The sequence below is a fragment of the Ornithorhynchus anatinus genome, chromosome 2 (genome assembly GCF_004115215.2).
Source record: "Ornithorhynchus anatinus isolate Pmale09 chromosome 2, mOrnAna1.pri.v4, whole genome shotgun sequence".
Classification (NCBI taxonomy): domain Eukaryota; kingdom Metazoa; phylum Chordata; class Mammalia; order Monotremata; family Ornithorhynchidae; genus Ornithorhynchus; species Ornithorhynchus anatinus.
In genome coordinates, this window is record NC_041729.1 from 160,209,487 (window position 1) to 160,225,936 (window position 16,450).

Below are 16,450 nucleotides of genomic sequence, written 5' to 3' on the forward strand. Positions count from 1 at the left end.
AGACAAGATATGGACTAGAGAAGCAGCATGGCTCAGTGGAAAGAGCACGGGCTTTGGAGTCAGAGGTCACAGGTTCAAATCCCGGCTTGGCCACTTGTCAGCTGTGTGACTTTGGGCAAGTCACTTAACTTCTCGGTGCCTCAGTTCCCTCATCTGTAAAATGGGGATGAAGACTGTGAGCCCCACGTGGACAACCTGATTCCCCTGTGTCTACCCCAGCGCTTAGAACAGTGCTCGGCACATAGTAAGTGCTTAACAAATACCAACATTATTATTATTGTACAGACTGTAAATTCCCTGTGGGCAGGGAGTGTGTCTATCAATTCCTATACTCTACTCTCCCAAGTGCTTAGTGCAGCGCTCTGCACAAAGTGTGCAATAAATAAGGACTGATTGATCGATTATAAGGCGAACACCCTCCTCCTCTTTCCAGAGAACACAGAGTTGTTGGGAAGCAGCGTGGCACAATGGAAAGAACATAATAATAATAATGTTGGTATTTGTTAAGCGCTTACTATGTGCAGAGCACTGTTCTAAGCGCTGGGGTAAACAGAGGGGAATCAGGTTGTCCCACGTGGGGCTCACAATCTTAATCCCCATTTTACAGATGAGGGAACTGAGGCACAGAGAAGTTAAGTGACTTGCCCACAGTCACACAGCTGACAAGTGGCAGAGCTGGGATTGGAACTCATGAGCCCTGACTCCAAAGCCCGTGCTCTTTCCACTGCACCACGCTGCTTCTCTAACATGGGCCTGGGATCCAGAGGTGCCGAGTTCTAGTCACCCCTCTGCCACTTGCCTGCTGGGTCACCACGGTCAAGTCGCTTAAGTTCTCTTGGCCTCAGTCTCCTCATCTGTAAAATTGTGATTTCATATCTGTTCCCCTCCTACTGTGAGCCTCATGTGAGACAAGGACTATGTGTGAACTGAATATTTTGTATCTACCCCAGCACTCAGTACCGTGCTAAGCCTTTAATGAACACCATGACATCTCTAGAATCTGCCCTTTCCTCTCCAAACCGCTACCACGCTAATCCAAGTGCTTATTTCCTGCACTGACTACTGCATCAGTCTCCTCGCTGACCTGCCTTCCTCCGTCTCTGCCCTCTCCAGTCCTTTCTTCACTGCTGCCCAGATCATTTAAAAAAAAAATACAAAACCAGTCAATCCACATCTCCCCATTCCTCATAAAACATGAGTGGTTGCCCATTCATCTCTGCATCAAAGATACACGATCTGGTACCTATCACAGTTTTTTTTGAAAATGGTATTTGTTAAGGGCTTACTATGTGCCAAGCACTGTACTAAACCCTGGGTACATACAAGGTAAGCAGGTTGGCCATAGTCCCTGTCCCACTTGGGGTTCACAGTCGTAATCTCCATGTTACAGATGGGGTAAATGAGGCAAAGGGAAGTGAAGTGACTTGCCCAAGGCCACGCAGCAGACAAGGTTTGGGCACATAAGTGCTTAACGGACACCACAATTATTATCATTATTATCACATTTTAGATTGTTAGCCCTGAGGGCCAGAGACTGTGTCCAATTCCCATCTGGGTACTCTTTTCCAGCTCTCAATCCAGTGTTCCGCACAATGTAAGTGCTTAATAAATGCTATTACTATAATTACTAAGACTGTGAGCCCCATGTGGGACATGGACTATATCCAACTTGATTAGTGTGTATCTTCCCCAGTGCTTAGTACAGTGCCTGGCAAATAGTAAGTGCTTAACAAATGCCATTAAAAAAGCGGGGGGGGTACTTCCCAGCAGAAGGTAGGGTTTGAGCAAGAAGTTGGCATGAGTCCTTACCATTGGCTTTAAAGCAGTCTATCACCTTGCTCCCTCTTACCTCACCTCCCTACTCTCCTCCTACAACCCAGCTCGCACACTTCGTCCTCTAATGCCAACCCTCTCACTGTATCTCAATATTGTCTATCTCACCGCTGATCTCTCGCCCATACCCTACCTCTGGCCTGGAATGCCTTCCTTCTTCATATCAGATAGAAGCAGCGTGGCTCAGTGGAAAGAGCATGGGCTTTGGAGTCAGGGCTCATGAGTTCAAATCCCAGCTCTGCCACTTGTCGGCTGTGTGACTGTGGGCAAGTCACTTAACTTCTCTGTGCTTCAGTTCCCTCATCTGTAAAATGGGGATTAAGACTGTGAGCCCCACATGGGACAACCTGATTCCCCTATGTCTACCCCAGCGCTTAGAACAGTGCTCGGCACATAGTAAGCACTTAACAAATACCAACATTATTAGATAGATAATTGCTCTCCCACCCCTTCAAAGCCTTATTGAAGGCACATCTCCTCCAAGAAGCTTTCCTTGACTAAGCCTGCCTCTCCTCTTCTCCCACCCTGACTTGCTCCCTTCCTTCATCCTCCCTCCCAGTCCCACAGCAATTGTGTGTATTATCTGTTATTTATTTATATATATTAATGCTTGTCTCCCCCTCTAGACTGTGAGCTTGTTGTGGGCAGGGAATACGCTTATTGTTATATTGTACTCTCCCAAGCTCTTAGTACAGTGCTTTGCACACAGTAAGTGCTCAGTGAATATGTTTGAGTGACTGCCACAGGGACCCCAACCCCAACATTCTAAAATTCCAGATAGCCACAGGTTATCACTTGCCCCTCACCTTGCCAAAGGGGACAAGCGTAGGACAAAACTGAGTGCCCAGCCATGTCTGCAGCGTGATCTTGGGAAAGTCACTAGACTTCTCTATGCCTCAGTTACCTCATCTTTAAAATGGGGATTAAGAGTGTGAGCCCCTTGTGGGGCAAGGACTGTGTCCAACCTGATTCACTTGAATCTACTCCAGGGCTTAAAATGGTGCTTGGCACATAATAAGTGCTTAATAAGGACCATATTATCATTATTATTATCATGTTTCAAGACTGGAGAAGGGAAGGGAGAAGTTAGGTTGATTCTTCTGTATTAAAAATCAAATATGCATGAATTTGGTAGGGGAAAGAGAATCAGTGAGTGCTGAGAGCAGTGTCTGTTTCAAAGACAAATGGAATTTTTATTACTATTTTATTTGTTGAGCACTTACTATATGTCAAGCACTACTCTAAGTGCTGTGGCAGATACAAGTTGATCACATAGGACAAAATCCCTGTTCTACCTAGGGCCCACAATCAAAGCAGGAGGGAGAAGAGGCATTGAATTCCCATTTTAGAAATGAGGAAACTGAGGCACAGAGAAGGTTACTTGATTTGCCCAAAGACACACAAGAAGTCAGAAATAGAACCCAGGTCCTCCATCTCCCAGGTCAGTGCTCTAGCACTAAGCGATGCCGCTCCTCACAATATAATTTACTGCGCACGTTGTCTTGTCTTATGCCGTCGAGTCATCTCCGACCTAAAGCTACTCCACAGACACATCTCTCCCAGAACACCCCATGTTATCTAGCAGTGTGGCTTAGTGGAAAGAGCACGGACTTGGGAGTCAGAGGATGTGGGTTCTAATCCCAGCTCTGCCACTTGTCTGCTGTGTGACCTTGGGCAAGCTGATTAAGTTCTCTGTGCCTCAGTTACCTCATCTGTAAAATGAGGATTAAAACTGTGAGCCCCACGTGGGACAACCTGATTACCTTGTATCCACCCCAGTGCTTAGGACAGTGCTCGGCACAGAGTAAGTGCTTAACAAATACCATAATTATTATTATTATTATTATTATCTGCCAATGTTCTGGTAGTGGATCCATAGAGTTCTACTGGTAAAAATCCGGAAGTGGTTTACCATTGCCTCCTTCCGCACAGTAAACTTGAGTCTCTGCCCTCGACTCTCTCCTGTGCTGCTGCTGCCTAGCATGGGCGAGTTTTGACTTGTAGCAGATTGCTTGTCACTTGCTAGCCCCTGTCTAAGCTAGGAATGGAATGACTATGCCTCTGTTTGACTCTCCCTCCCATTGCTGAGACCGGCAAAGTACTGGAAACTCTCTAGTTGAGGGACTGTGCACCTACTGTACGGAAAACATCAAGCTAGGAACTCCAGAGAGTACCACAGTTATAAGAGACAGTTCCTGCCCTCAAGGAGCTGAAAATCTAACAGGGGAGGCAGACCCCAAACTGTTTGCAAATGGGAGGAAAAACAGATGATTAGTGTTTTAATGGACACATGCTTATACAAGAACATCAATAAATCAAAATGACCCCAAGTGCTATGGAGGGCTGTACATGCATAAGATTAGAGGGCTCTCCTGAACCTATAGTTGTTGGAATTATTTTCAAGGATAGGCTTAGGATGAATTTAGATAACTAGTCTGTAAGCTCATGTGGGCAGGGAATGTTTCTACCAACTCTGTTGTACTGTACTCTCCCAAGTGCTTAGTGCATTGCTCGGCACAGAGTGAGCACTCAATACAACCGATTGGATGGCCAGTGTAAAGCAAGAGAAACCTTTCCTTTTAAACCGACTGCTTCATTCAGATTCCTTCTCCTCAATGTGGGTGGGGAATGCGAATGTTATATTGTTATATGGTACTCCCCCAAGCTCTGCATCCAGTAAGCGCTCAGTAAATACCACCGACTGACTAAAAATACAACTAACTGACTGAAACATATCTAGGGAAGACTTAGTCATGGCCAGACTGTTTTTTGTTGGGGGGCGGGGGTGGGGGGTGTGTGTGGGGGGGGGGGTGTGGGGGTGTGTGCGTGCATTTTTTTTAAGATCCACAATACACCCTGCCACCAGATCTGGCAAGCAGTTCCTGGGCCTCTGTCTCCCCGCTTACCTGCTATCCCCAGCGTTGGCCACATAGAGTTTCCCCAACATGTACAGCACAATGAGGGCAGTGCAGCCCCCGGATATGTTGTACGTCTTCCGCTCCCGTTCGATTTGTAAGTCCTGAAAAGGGGAGGGGGAAAAAGAAACGGTTTATAAAAGAAGTCTTTCCATGGGCTTTCAAGCAATGCAGGGCCCCACATTTTGCACACAAGAGATTTTTGGATTCTTTCCCTTTATTCCAGCCCTGATTCCTCATGACATGCTTCTACGGAAACCCTGGAGAATTGACCCTCCATAGCCTCACTCTAGGACCGGATGTCAGCACCGAGAAGGGTTGACTTGCTCAAGGCCCTGAGAAATGGGAGAGGAGGAAGGGGCAGCTGCAGAACAATGAGAAGCAGATGTGAGGACTGAATTGCATGGTGGAAGCCACGTAAGCCCTGCCTATGATAGCTTATAGGAGCACTAATCAATGCAAGAGTGGGCAATCTTCTTGGAAGGGAAGCTGACAAAGGGACAAAGTGGAGTCGGGGGGTAAGGAGAAGGCAGGGTAAAGAAAAGGAGGAAGAAGTGGGGAAAGAGGAGAAGATGAGGTGGTGAGGGAGGAGAAGATGAGGAAGAAGGAGAGAATGGGGAGGTGGTAAGAGTGGAGATAGATGATGTTAAATTACTTGTCACTGAAGGCCACCTAAAGATGACTGAACAATTGCAAATTTCTATGTGGATAATAATTATCATAATGTTGATATTTTTTAAGCGCTTACTATGTGCATAGCACTGTTCTAAGCACTGGGGTAAATACAGGGTAATCAGGTGGTCCCACGTGAGGCTCACCATCTTCATTCCTATTTTACAGATGAGGTCACTGAGGCATAGAGAAGTGAAGTGACTTGCCCAAAGTCACACAGCTGCCAGGTGGAGGAGTAGGGATTAGAACCCATGACCTCTGACTCCTAAGACCACGCTCTTTCCACTGAGCCATGAATAATAATAATAATGATTATAATAATGGCACGTATTAAGCTCTTACTATGTACCAAGCACTGGGGTAGACACAAGAGAATCAGATCGGATGTACTCTTCGGGGAATGGAGGCTGGACAGATGGTGAAGCAATTTGGCCACAGTCATCCATCAGCAGAGATGGAAACACAACTCACACCTGATCCTCAGCTTCTCAGCTGTGCCGCCCGCCCACCCACCCTCCACTTGCAAAATATCAGCAAGAAGCAGTATGGCACGGTGAAAAGAGCACGGGACTGGTAATCATGAGACCCGGGTACTAGTCATGGCTCCACCACGTGCTTGCTGTTAGGCTTTGGGTAAGCCCCTTAACTTCTCTGAGCCTCAGCTTCCCCATCTGTAAAATGTGGGTAAAATGCCTCCCTTTCTCTTAGCCTGGGAGCCCCGTGTGGATCATGGAATGGATCCAACCTGAGTACCTTGTTTCTAACCAGTGCTTAGCACATACAAAAAGCTAATTAAATACCATTATTATCGTCAAGAGAAAAATAAATCTGAAGACAACTCAAGCCCTCCACCCAAATTAAGATTTTTTGTTTTGTTCTGTGCTGTGTGATCTGCACACAGTAAGCTCCTCTGGGCTGTAAGCTCACTGTGGTCAGGGAATGTGTCTGTTATATTGCTCTGCTATACTCCCCCAAGTAATCAGTACAGTGTTCTGCACAGAGTAAGTGCTCAATGAATATGACTGATTGATACTAAGCATTCAATAAATACCACTGATGATAATGATAATGATAAGGGCTGTGTCTGACCTATTTTGTATTTACCCCAGTGTTTAGTACAGTGCTTGACTCATTGTAAGTGCTTAAAAATGCCAAGATTATTATTTGGAGGGGTTGGGAGAGGAAATTATTCCTTCACCATTCAGACCCTTAAGTTCATATCATGTTCTGCAGAAAGAGCTCATCCCCTTTATTTGTGGAACAAAAACAGGGGGCTAAGTCACTCAGCTCCTTTGAAAAATGCAGTCACTGGATTTCACGCCCACATTTTCCAACGAAGCAAGATTTCAGAGTTGACTGATTCCCGCCACTAGCAAGATTTCCTTTGACTTTGTTGGAAATTTACCAGCCATAGTCTAAGGCTCATCAGGTAATCTCATGTTCTAGCTCTAGGAAATAGGATAATAAATGTGGAAGGTCTGATCATTTTTTTCATTAAACTCTTCATCATTCTTAACACCTAAGGCCAGCCAGCCCTCTCTAGCTTCTCATTCCTAATCTGAGGAATGTTCATTTTTTACCCAGTAAGAAATAATAATAATAACAATGATAACCATGGCATTTGTCAAGTACTTACCTTGTGTCGAGTATTATTTTAAGCACTGGTGTAGATACAACTTAATGAGGTTGGACACGGTTCTTATCCCACATGGTGCTCACAGTCAAAGTAGGAGGGAAAACAGGTACTGAATCCCCATTTTACAGAAGAGGGAACTGAGGCCCGGAAAAGTGATGTGCCCAAGATCACACAGCTGGCAAACGACAGAGCTGGGATTAGAATCCATGTGCTCTGGCTCCCAGGCCTGTGATCTTTCCCCTAGACCATGTTGCTTCACACTTCCATGACACCAACTCAAACTCCTTGTTCCCTGGCTTCCCTCATCTCTTGCCCCTAATGACTTAGCCACCTACTTTATTGAGAAAATTGAAACTATAAGGTGCGATCTCCCTAAAATCTCCCCTGCTCCTCTCCAGTCTCTCCCTTCTCCTGCCGCTTCTTCAACTCTCCCATCTTTCCCAGAGGTATCTCTAGAGGAGATCTCCTGCCTTCTCTCAAAATCTGCCCCCTCCACTTGAACATCTGACCACATTCCTCTGCACCTTACAAAACTCTCACCTGCTCCCTCCTCCCTTCCCTGACCGCTATCTTTAACTGTTCGCTCTCCAATGGTTTCTTCTGCATCGCTTTCAAGCATGCTCCTGTCTCCCCATCCTAAAAAACCCTCCTTGACCCCACGGCTCCCTCTTGTTATTGCCCCATCTCCCTCTTACCATTCGCCTCCAAACTCCTAGAGCAAGCTCTCTAAGCCCGCTGTCAAATTACTCTCTTCCAGTTCTCTACCCCTCCAATCTGGCTTCCATCCCCTTCATGCCCCAGAAACCACCCTCTCGAAGGTCATCGATGATCTCCTTGACAAATCCAATGGCCTCTACTCCATCCTAATCTTCAACCTCTTTAGTTGCCTCGGACACTGTCAACCACCCCCTTCTCCGGGAAACATTATCCAACCTCGGCTTCGGTGACACTGTTCCCTTCCTGGTTCTCCTCTTACACCTCTGGCCACTATTTCTCAGTCTCTTTCACGGGCTTCTCCTCTGCCTCCCATCCCCGAACTGTCAGAGTCTTTCAAGGCTCAGTTCTGGGTCCCCTTCTATTCTCCATCTCCACCCACTCCCTTGGAGAACTCATTCACTCCCATGGCTTCAACTACCACCTCTATGCGGATGATTCCCAAGTCTACAATTCCAGCCCCGATCTCTCTCCCATTCTGCAGTCTCCCATTTGTCAGTCAGTCAGTCATATTATTGAGCACTTAATATGTGCAGAGCACTGTACTAAGAGCTTGGGTGAGTGCAATATAATAATAAATAGACATTCCTTGTCCACAGAAAGCTTAGTCTAGAGGTGAGCATTTCCTCTTGCATTCAAAACATCTCTATGTGGATGTCCCGCCATCACCTCAAAATTAACATGTCCAAAACAGATCTCCTTATCTCCCTACCCAAATCCTGTCTTGCCCCTGATTTTCCCATCACTATATACAACACCTCCATCCTTCCTGCCTCACAAGCCAGTAACCTTGGCATTACCCTTGATTCATCTCTTTCATTCAACCTATCACTAAATCCTGTTGGTTCAAGCTTCACAACATCCTTTCCTCTCCATCCAAACTGCTATAATGTTAATTCGAGAGCTTATCCTATCCCACCTTGATTACTGCATCTGCTGCCTTACTGACCTCCCAAGCCTCTTGTTTCTCCCCACTCCAGTCCATAACTCATTCTGCTGCCTGGATCGTTTTTTTTCAAAAACAATCAGTCCACGTTTTCCCACCCAAGAATCTCCAGCAATTGCCCATTCACCTCTGCATCACACAAAAACTTCTCACCATTGGCTTAAAAATACTCAATCACCTTGCTCCCTCCTCCCTCACCTCGCTGCTCTCTTACTATAATCCAGCCCACACATTTTGCTCCTCTAATGGCAACCTACTCACTGTACCTGCACCTCGTCACTACTACTACTATCAGCGGTATTTACTGAGTGCTTACTATGTGCAGAGCACTGTCTTAAGTGGTTCGAAGAATACACAAAATTAGCAGACATTCCCTTGCTCATAACGAGTTTATTGTCTATAGGGACTGTATTACTACTGTTACTTCCTCTTAAATAAGAGACAGATAAGACTGCTTGGAAGTAGCTTGGCCTAGCGGAAAGAGCACGGGCCTGAGAGTCAGAAGACCTGGATTCTAATCCCACCTCTGCCTCTTACCTGCTGTGTGATCTTGGGCAAGTCACTTAACTTCTCTGTGCCTCAATTTGCTCATCTGCAAAACGGGGATTCAATACCTATGCTCCTTCCTGATTATCTTGATTTAACTCAGCTCTTAATATAGTGCTCGGCACATGGTATTTAAACTGGCCATCCAAGGTTGGTAAGTCGACTTTCCAAGAAGGAGGAAAATATTAGCTTGCATTTTCTCTGCTCAGCCATTGCCCTTAAAATGGTTTTATCTGCAAATTAAGAAACAGATCCAATTTTCCATGCCTTGGGAATTTTTCTTGTTTCTTTCCCTTTGTGTGGAGCAGGCAGGAGTTGAGACAGTAAAAAAAAAAAATCAAAAGCAAAGCATCGCAAACAACATGCTCTGTGACAGTCACAATTGGATTTGACATTCCCTTAGATGATGCACCTGCAAAACCCTTGTCTCCTACTCATTTGGAGTTGCAAAAGATAAATAATCTTGGACAACAGGGAGGAAGAGCTGGTGCTGTTCCCTTTCTCTAGGACCTGGAAACCCTCTCGAGGTGGATACAGGCACGCTACCAAATGTATGGTTAATGGTGTCTGTCACAAATAATAAGATTCCGTGCCGATCAACGTTGGGGACCCAATCCTATTTGTTCCATGCACAAAACGATGCGAAGCGACCAGGCTACCCAACACCGCCATCCTCTGGCCGATTATCCCAAGGTGATTCTGATTCAAAGCACTAGTCAACCCGCTTGACAAAAAATAAAAATTCAAAATAAAGCTGGATTTCATTATCTTCAATTACTAATCACCCACCTCCAGGGAAGATATTCGGTTCTTTAAAAAATAAACCTCATTCAAAATATTGCCTCTAGATAGGTTTTTGCATATTCTCCCTTCAGTCGCCAGCTTGTCATTATTTAAATAAATTAAATGTTCCCATGAAAAAGGCTTGGTCTGTGCTAAATAATCTGGGAGGTACAAATTGCCCTGAAAAAGGGAAGGTGGTCCAAACGTTTCTGCAGCTCAGATGTCATTTAAGATGACCCTCTTTGTTTGAGAAAATCTTAACCTCGTTTCTCATTCATCTGTGATGGTTTTAATATAAATTCTGTGTCTTTCCGAAAAGACAACAAACCACCCTCTCCCACCCCCTACTCCTGCCAAAACCCAAACCAAACCAAAACACCCCCCAAAATACCTAAAACAAAACCCAGCCGAGACTATTGGGCTGGGAGCAGAAAATTTGCAAGCGGCCCATGAAAAGTCCAGTGTTCCACCATGATGGCAAAACTCACTAGGAGATGAAGATGACTGTGGTCTCTGTTAAGCACTTACTATGTGCCAGACACTAACTACTGGGGTGGACACAAGCAAATTGCACTGGACACAATCCCTGTCCCCCATGGGACTCATAGTCTTGCTCTCCATTTTACAGATGAGGTAACTGAGTCACAGAGAAGTGAAGTGACTTGGCCAAGGTCACCCAACAGACCAGTGGCAGAGTCAGAATTAGAACCCAAGTCCTTCTGACTCCCAGGTCCATGCTATATCCACTAGGCCATGCTGATCTGACATAGTCTGTGTCAAGTCTCAGAGAGCTGGAAACCAATTCTGCCTCTGACACTCACACACTCCTTTTCTGGTTGGCTTCTGAGCTGCAGAATCCCCACCTCCACTGCACAGTTTTGGGAGGAAAAAAAGGCAAATGCCTTATCTTTTGAGGTCTGAGACACGTGGATATGGCTATCCACAAGGAGAGTGGCAAAATGTACCAAGTGCCACATGTAATAAATAACTGCAGGGCTCTGCCCAGGGTAAGCATTCAACAAATATCATTGATTGATTTACTAAGCACTTATTACTTGTGTCAAGCACTATACTCAAGTGAAGTTTAGATTCTTGAGCACGTGTGAAGACCCAGATTACTCTGAATTGTCCCCCACTGATCTAATGCTAGTACTTCACATCACTCACCCCGCCTTCAAAGCCTTATTCAAGGGACAGCTCTTCCAAGAGGGCTTCCCCGACCAGTTCCTCAATTCCTCTTCCCCCGATCCCTTCTGCGTCACCCTTGCACTTGGACTTGTACCTTTCCCTTGGCTCCACAATATTTACATAATATCCATAATTACTTTATATTAATGTCTGTCTCCCCCTCTGGAGGGTAAGCTTTTAGTGGGCAAGGATCGAAACTACCAATTCCATTCTACGGTACTCTCCCACGTGCTTAGTACGATGGTCTCCAGTACTAAATCCAGACGGCTGATTGACTTAATAGAGCTTACTGAACGCCCAAAGAGTACTGGGTGTGGGAAGGATGGGAAGTACAAAACAGAGAAGTGACATGTTCCTTGCCCACGTGGAACTTACATTCTCTCATGGTCTAACGGTAGCTTTGTGTTCCTGCTGGGATAAATGTGCTGTTCTAAGTACCTGGGAGCTTGCATACAAGCACACAAGATGCAAGTTGCTCCAGCACGGCATAGTGGATAGAGCACGGGCCTGGGAGTCAGAAGGTCATAGTTTCTAATCCTGACGTCCACTATTTGTCTGCTGTGTGACCCAGGTCAAATCGCTTCACTTCTCTGGGCCTCAGTTTCCTCACCTGTAAAATGGGAATTGAGACTTGGGACAGGGACTGTGTCCAACACCATTTGCTTGTATCCATCCCAGCACTCAGCACAATGCCCGGCACATAGTAAGCACTTAACAAATGTCATTTCATTATTATTATTACCACATCAGCTCATTATGGGCAGGGAACACGTTTCCTAAATCTGCTGTATTGTCCTCTCCCAAGTCCTTAATACAGAACTCTGCACATAGCACACAACAAATACAGTTGATTGAATGCACCTCTCTGGACCCAAGCCAGACATTTAATTCTTCAAACTGACTATAGTCTGCTATAGCCTCAGGATTCAGGGCTCTTTTGTTGAAGAGCCCTTAACGTTTTGCTCCTGATTTTCTTTTCATTTCCCAGGTGGTCTCATTTTCACAGTCACTCAGTAGCACTTCAATAACCTTCAAAAAAAAAAATCGGTAAGCTAGTGTGTATTTTTTTGTCCATTAGCAGAAAGATTGGGGACCATTTATTGTGCTGCAGTAAACCAATACTACTTTACACAAGTCTCACTCACTGTCAAATGCTTTCTTCATCAGCTGTTAACTGCCTCCATTGATCTTTCCACCAGCCCATTCGATTGAGGATAATTGGGACTAGATGTGCTGTGATCAAAGTTCTAATCTCCAGCACACCATTTAACATCTGAACTGTCTAACTCTAGCTAGAGGCACGGCAGCCCTTCTGCACTGTTGGAATTGGAGTTTTAATCCTGGCTCCACCAGTTGCCTGTAAAATGGGGATTAAGAGTGTGAGCCCCACGTCGGACAGAAGCTGTATCCAACACAACTTGCTTGCATCCTCTCCAGTGCTTAGTAGAGTGCCTGGCATATGGTGAGCACTTAACAAATACCACAATTATTATTACTATTAAAAAGAAAAACGCTAGACAAAAGCAAAGTATTGTCATTCCCGGCCTGATTCACTTCTCAGAAATGATGCTCTCCAGACAGCTCTTGGAGAGAGGACGTTACAATCCACCACTGGATAGAAAGCAGCACGGCCTTGTGGAAAGAGCACAGGCCTGCTAAATAGCTTGTCAGCTGTGTGACTTCTGGCAAGTCACTTAGCTTCTCTGTGTCTCAGTTACCTCATCTGTTAAATTGGGATTAAGACTGTGAGCCCCACATGGGACAACCTGATTACCTTTTATCTACCCCAGCACTTAGAACAGTGTTTGGCACATATTAAGTACTTAACAAATACCATCATTATTGTGATTAGAAGGATCTGGGTTCTAATCCCAGCTCCGCCACTTGTCTGCTGTGTGGTCTTGGGTAAGTCACTTCACTTCTTTGTGCCTCAGTTACCTCATCTGTAAAATGGAGACTAAGACTGTGAGCCGTAGGTGGGACAGGGACTGTGGCCAACCCGATTACCTTGTACTTACCCAGGTCTTAGTACAGTACCAAGCACATGGTAAGCACTTAAAAACCACATTATTCTTATTATTATTTTGAGTAAGAATGGAATTAGGCCCTCTGACCCACCCCAACTGGCCACCAGTCCTAGGCCTCGTTAGCTCTTCTGAAAAGCCCTGGTCTAGTGGTCAAGTTGACATGGTCGCCCTTGCTTGCAATCACATAAAATTCTTAGTGCTATATAACCCCTCAGCCTGACACAAGACCACCATCTTCCCCATTTTCAGAGCCTTCCTAAAAATCTCACTTCCTCCAGGAAGTCTTCTCAGATGAACTGGATTCACCCCAAGTTGTACCAAACTTAACAGCCGCTCCTGGCACTTGACTTTCTAGAACTCCCTTGCTCTCTACACCACATAGAAGCATATTCATAATTTCTACATCTACCCCCTCCTCAATACTGCTAGAGGGGGGAAAAATGGTATTTATAGAGCACTTACTATGTGCCAAGCACTGTTCTCAGTGCTTAAGGTAATCAGGTTGTCCCATGTGGGGTTTACAGTCTTCATCCCCATTTCACAGATGGGGTAATTGAGGCACAGAGAAGTTAAGTGGCTTGCCTAAGATTACACAGCAGGCAAGTGGCAGAACCCACGTCCTCTGACTCCCAAGCCTGTGCTCTTTCCACTAAGCCATGCTGTTTCTCTGTGAAAGCGTGTAACGGGCAGGGATCATGCCTTGTGCTTCTGTTGTGTCTCCTGAGCATTTAGTACCAGGCTCTACCCTCACTAGGTGTTCAGTAAATAATATTACTATTCAAATGTCTGTCCAATGATTTCCTCCAATACTTCATCCTGGAATGATTTTCAACTCCCTACCATCCTATTCTTGTTAAATATTTTGTCTGTCTGCCTCCCTTATTAGATTGTAAGCACTTCGTTTGATGGTACTTGTTCAGAGCTTACTGTGTGTCAAACACTATTCTCAGGACTGGGGTAGGCACAAGTTAATTAGGTTGGTTACAGTCCCTGTCCTGCATAGGTTTCACAGTCTTAACTAAGAGGGAGAATAGGTATTGAATCCCTATCTTACAGTTGAGGAATCGGAGGCACAGAAAAGTTTAGTGACTTGCCCAAGGTCACACAGCAAGCAATTGGCAGTCCAATTGGCAGAGCTGGGATTAGAACCAGGTCCTCTGACTCCCAGGCCCGTGCTCCTTCCACTAGGCCAAGCTGCTTCTCTAACCAAATTGTGGGCAGAATGCGTGTCTTCTGCTTCCACTCTACTTTTCCCACGTACCACTGTTTCTAGTAGTAGAAACCACAATTATTAAGCTGTCACCTGGGGGGCGGGGGGGTTACACTTCACTAGGCAAATACAGAATAAAGGAGTTTACTCTCTAACATCGATTACAAACATAAAACTATTTCCAATGAAGTAGCGTGGCTTAGTGGAAAGAGCACAAGCTTCGGAGCCAAAGGTCATGGGTTTGAATCTCAGATCTGCCACTTGTCTGCTGTGTGATGCTGGGCAAGTTACTTAACTTCTCTGGGGCTCAGTTCCCTTTTCTGTAAAATGGGGATAAAGACTGTGAGCCCCATGAGGGACAATCTGATTACCTTGTATCTCCCCCAGTGCTTAGAACAATGCTTGGCACATACTAAATGCTTAACAAATACCATTATTATTATTATTGCTGTTACAGTACTTGGTACTCAGGAGTCCTCAGTAAGTATCCTTGAGAATCAGTGTGGTCTACTGGATAGATCAGGGCTCCAGGGGTCAGGAGACCTGGGTTCTAATCCCAGATCCAAGACTCGCCTGCTGCGTGACCTCGGGCATGTCACTTCTCTCCTCTGCACTTCAGTTTCCTCATCTGTAAAATGGGGGTTAAAGACCTGTTCTCCCTCTCCATTAGACTGTGACCTGTGTGTGGAATGGTGCTGAGTTTGTCCCATTAACACAATCACTCTGCTTGTCAAATACTATTGATGATAACAATGATAATAAAGATTACTACTACTACTGATAATAATAATGTTAACCCAGCTACAATGTCCTGGATCTGTGATGTGAAACTTTATTTGGCTACCAGATTTTGAAAGACAGGACTGGGAAATGGTACAGGTTGTTGGGCCCAGCAGAAAGAGCCCAAGCCTGGAAGTCAGAGGACATGAGTTCTAATGCCAGCTCCACCACGCACCTGCTGAATGACCATGGGCAAGACACGTACGTTCTCTGTACCTCAGTTCCCTCATCTGAAAAATGGAGTTTCACTACCTAACCTCTCTCCTGCTTAGGTAGTGAACCCCATGTGAGACCTGGTTATGTTATATCTCCCCCAGCCCTTAGTACAGTTCTTGGCACAAAGGAAAGGACTCAAATACAATTTTAATTATTATTCTGAGAGATGGAGCAGGGGATTTGGAAAGCTTTTCATTTTTTTCTCAGGCAAATTTCCCACCTTTGACCTTGAATGGCATCATTCTCCCTGCTCAGGGGATTCTACTCTACCCCTCAACTTGGATAAACCATTCATTCACTCAACCGTATTTACTGAGCTCTTATAATACGCAGAGCACTGTATTAAGCACTTGGAAAGTACAATTCACATTTCTCCCCTCCTTCAGAAGTTCCCAACAACATCTCTTCCCGAAGGCATTCGCCGAGGAAATACGCCTGCCTGCACTACTTACCACTCCACAAAATTTACGTCCCCTCACTCTCTTTTTACTTGCGCTTTATTCACCGACTTCGGTGTTATATCATCTCCGTGAAATTATAAACTCTCAAAGGCACATATCCCACCTTTCAGCGTGGCTCAGTGGAAAGAGCATGGGCTTAGGAGTCAGAGGTCATGGGTTCTAATCCCGGCTCCGCCATCTGTCAGCTGTGTGCCTTTGGGCAAGTCACTTGACTTCTCGGTGCCTGAGTTACCTCATCTGTAAAATGGGGATTAAGACTGTGAGCCTCACGTGGAACAACCTGATTACTCTGTATCTGCTCCAGTGTTTAGAATAGTGCTCGGCACATAGTAAGCGCTTAACAAATACCAACATTATTATTATTATTACTTCTGTATGTGAAATGTGGCCAAGAATTGGAAATGAGGTGCTGCACCCCTTCCCACCTCCACGCTTGTTGTGCTCTGTGCCCCTTTGAGATCCTGATTCGCTGCAATGAGGAAGTGCACGTGGGGCTGCCCAAACCACTAGCACCATAATTGAG

At 45.4% G+C, this 16,450-nt stretch overlaps 1 protein-coding gene across 1 annotated transcript in view; it reads right to left on the bottom strand.

Moving 5' to 3' along the window:
• Positions 1-16,450, bottom strand: part of PPM1H (protein phosphatase, Mg2+/Mn2+ dependent 1H) — a 258,156-nt gene that overhangs the window by 97,184 nt on the left and 144,522 nt on the right. Inside the window, exon 5 of the mRNA XM_029057431.2 lies at positions 4,740-4,852. Coding sequence (XP_028913264.1) covers positions 4,740-4,852 — 113 coding nt within the window. The remainder of the gene's footprint in view (positions 1-4,739; positions 4,853-16,450) is intronic.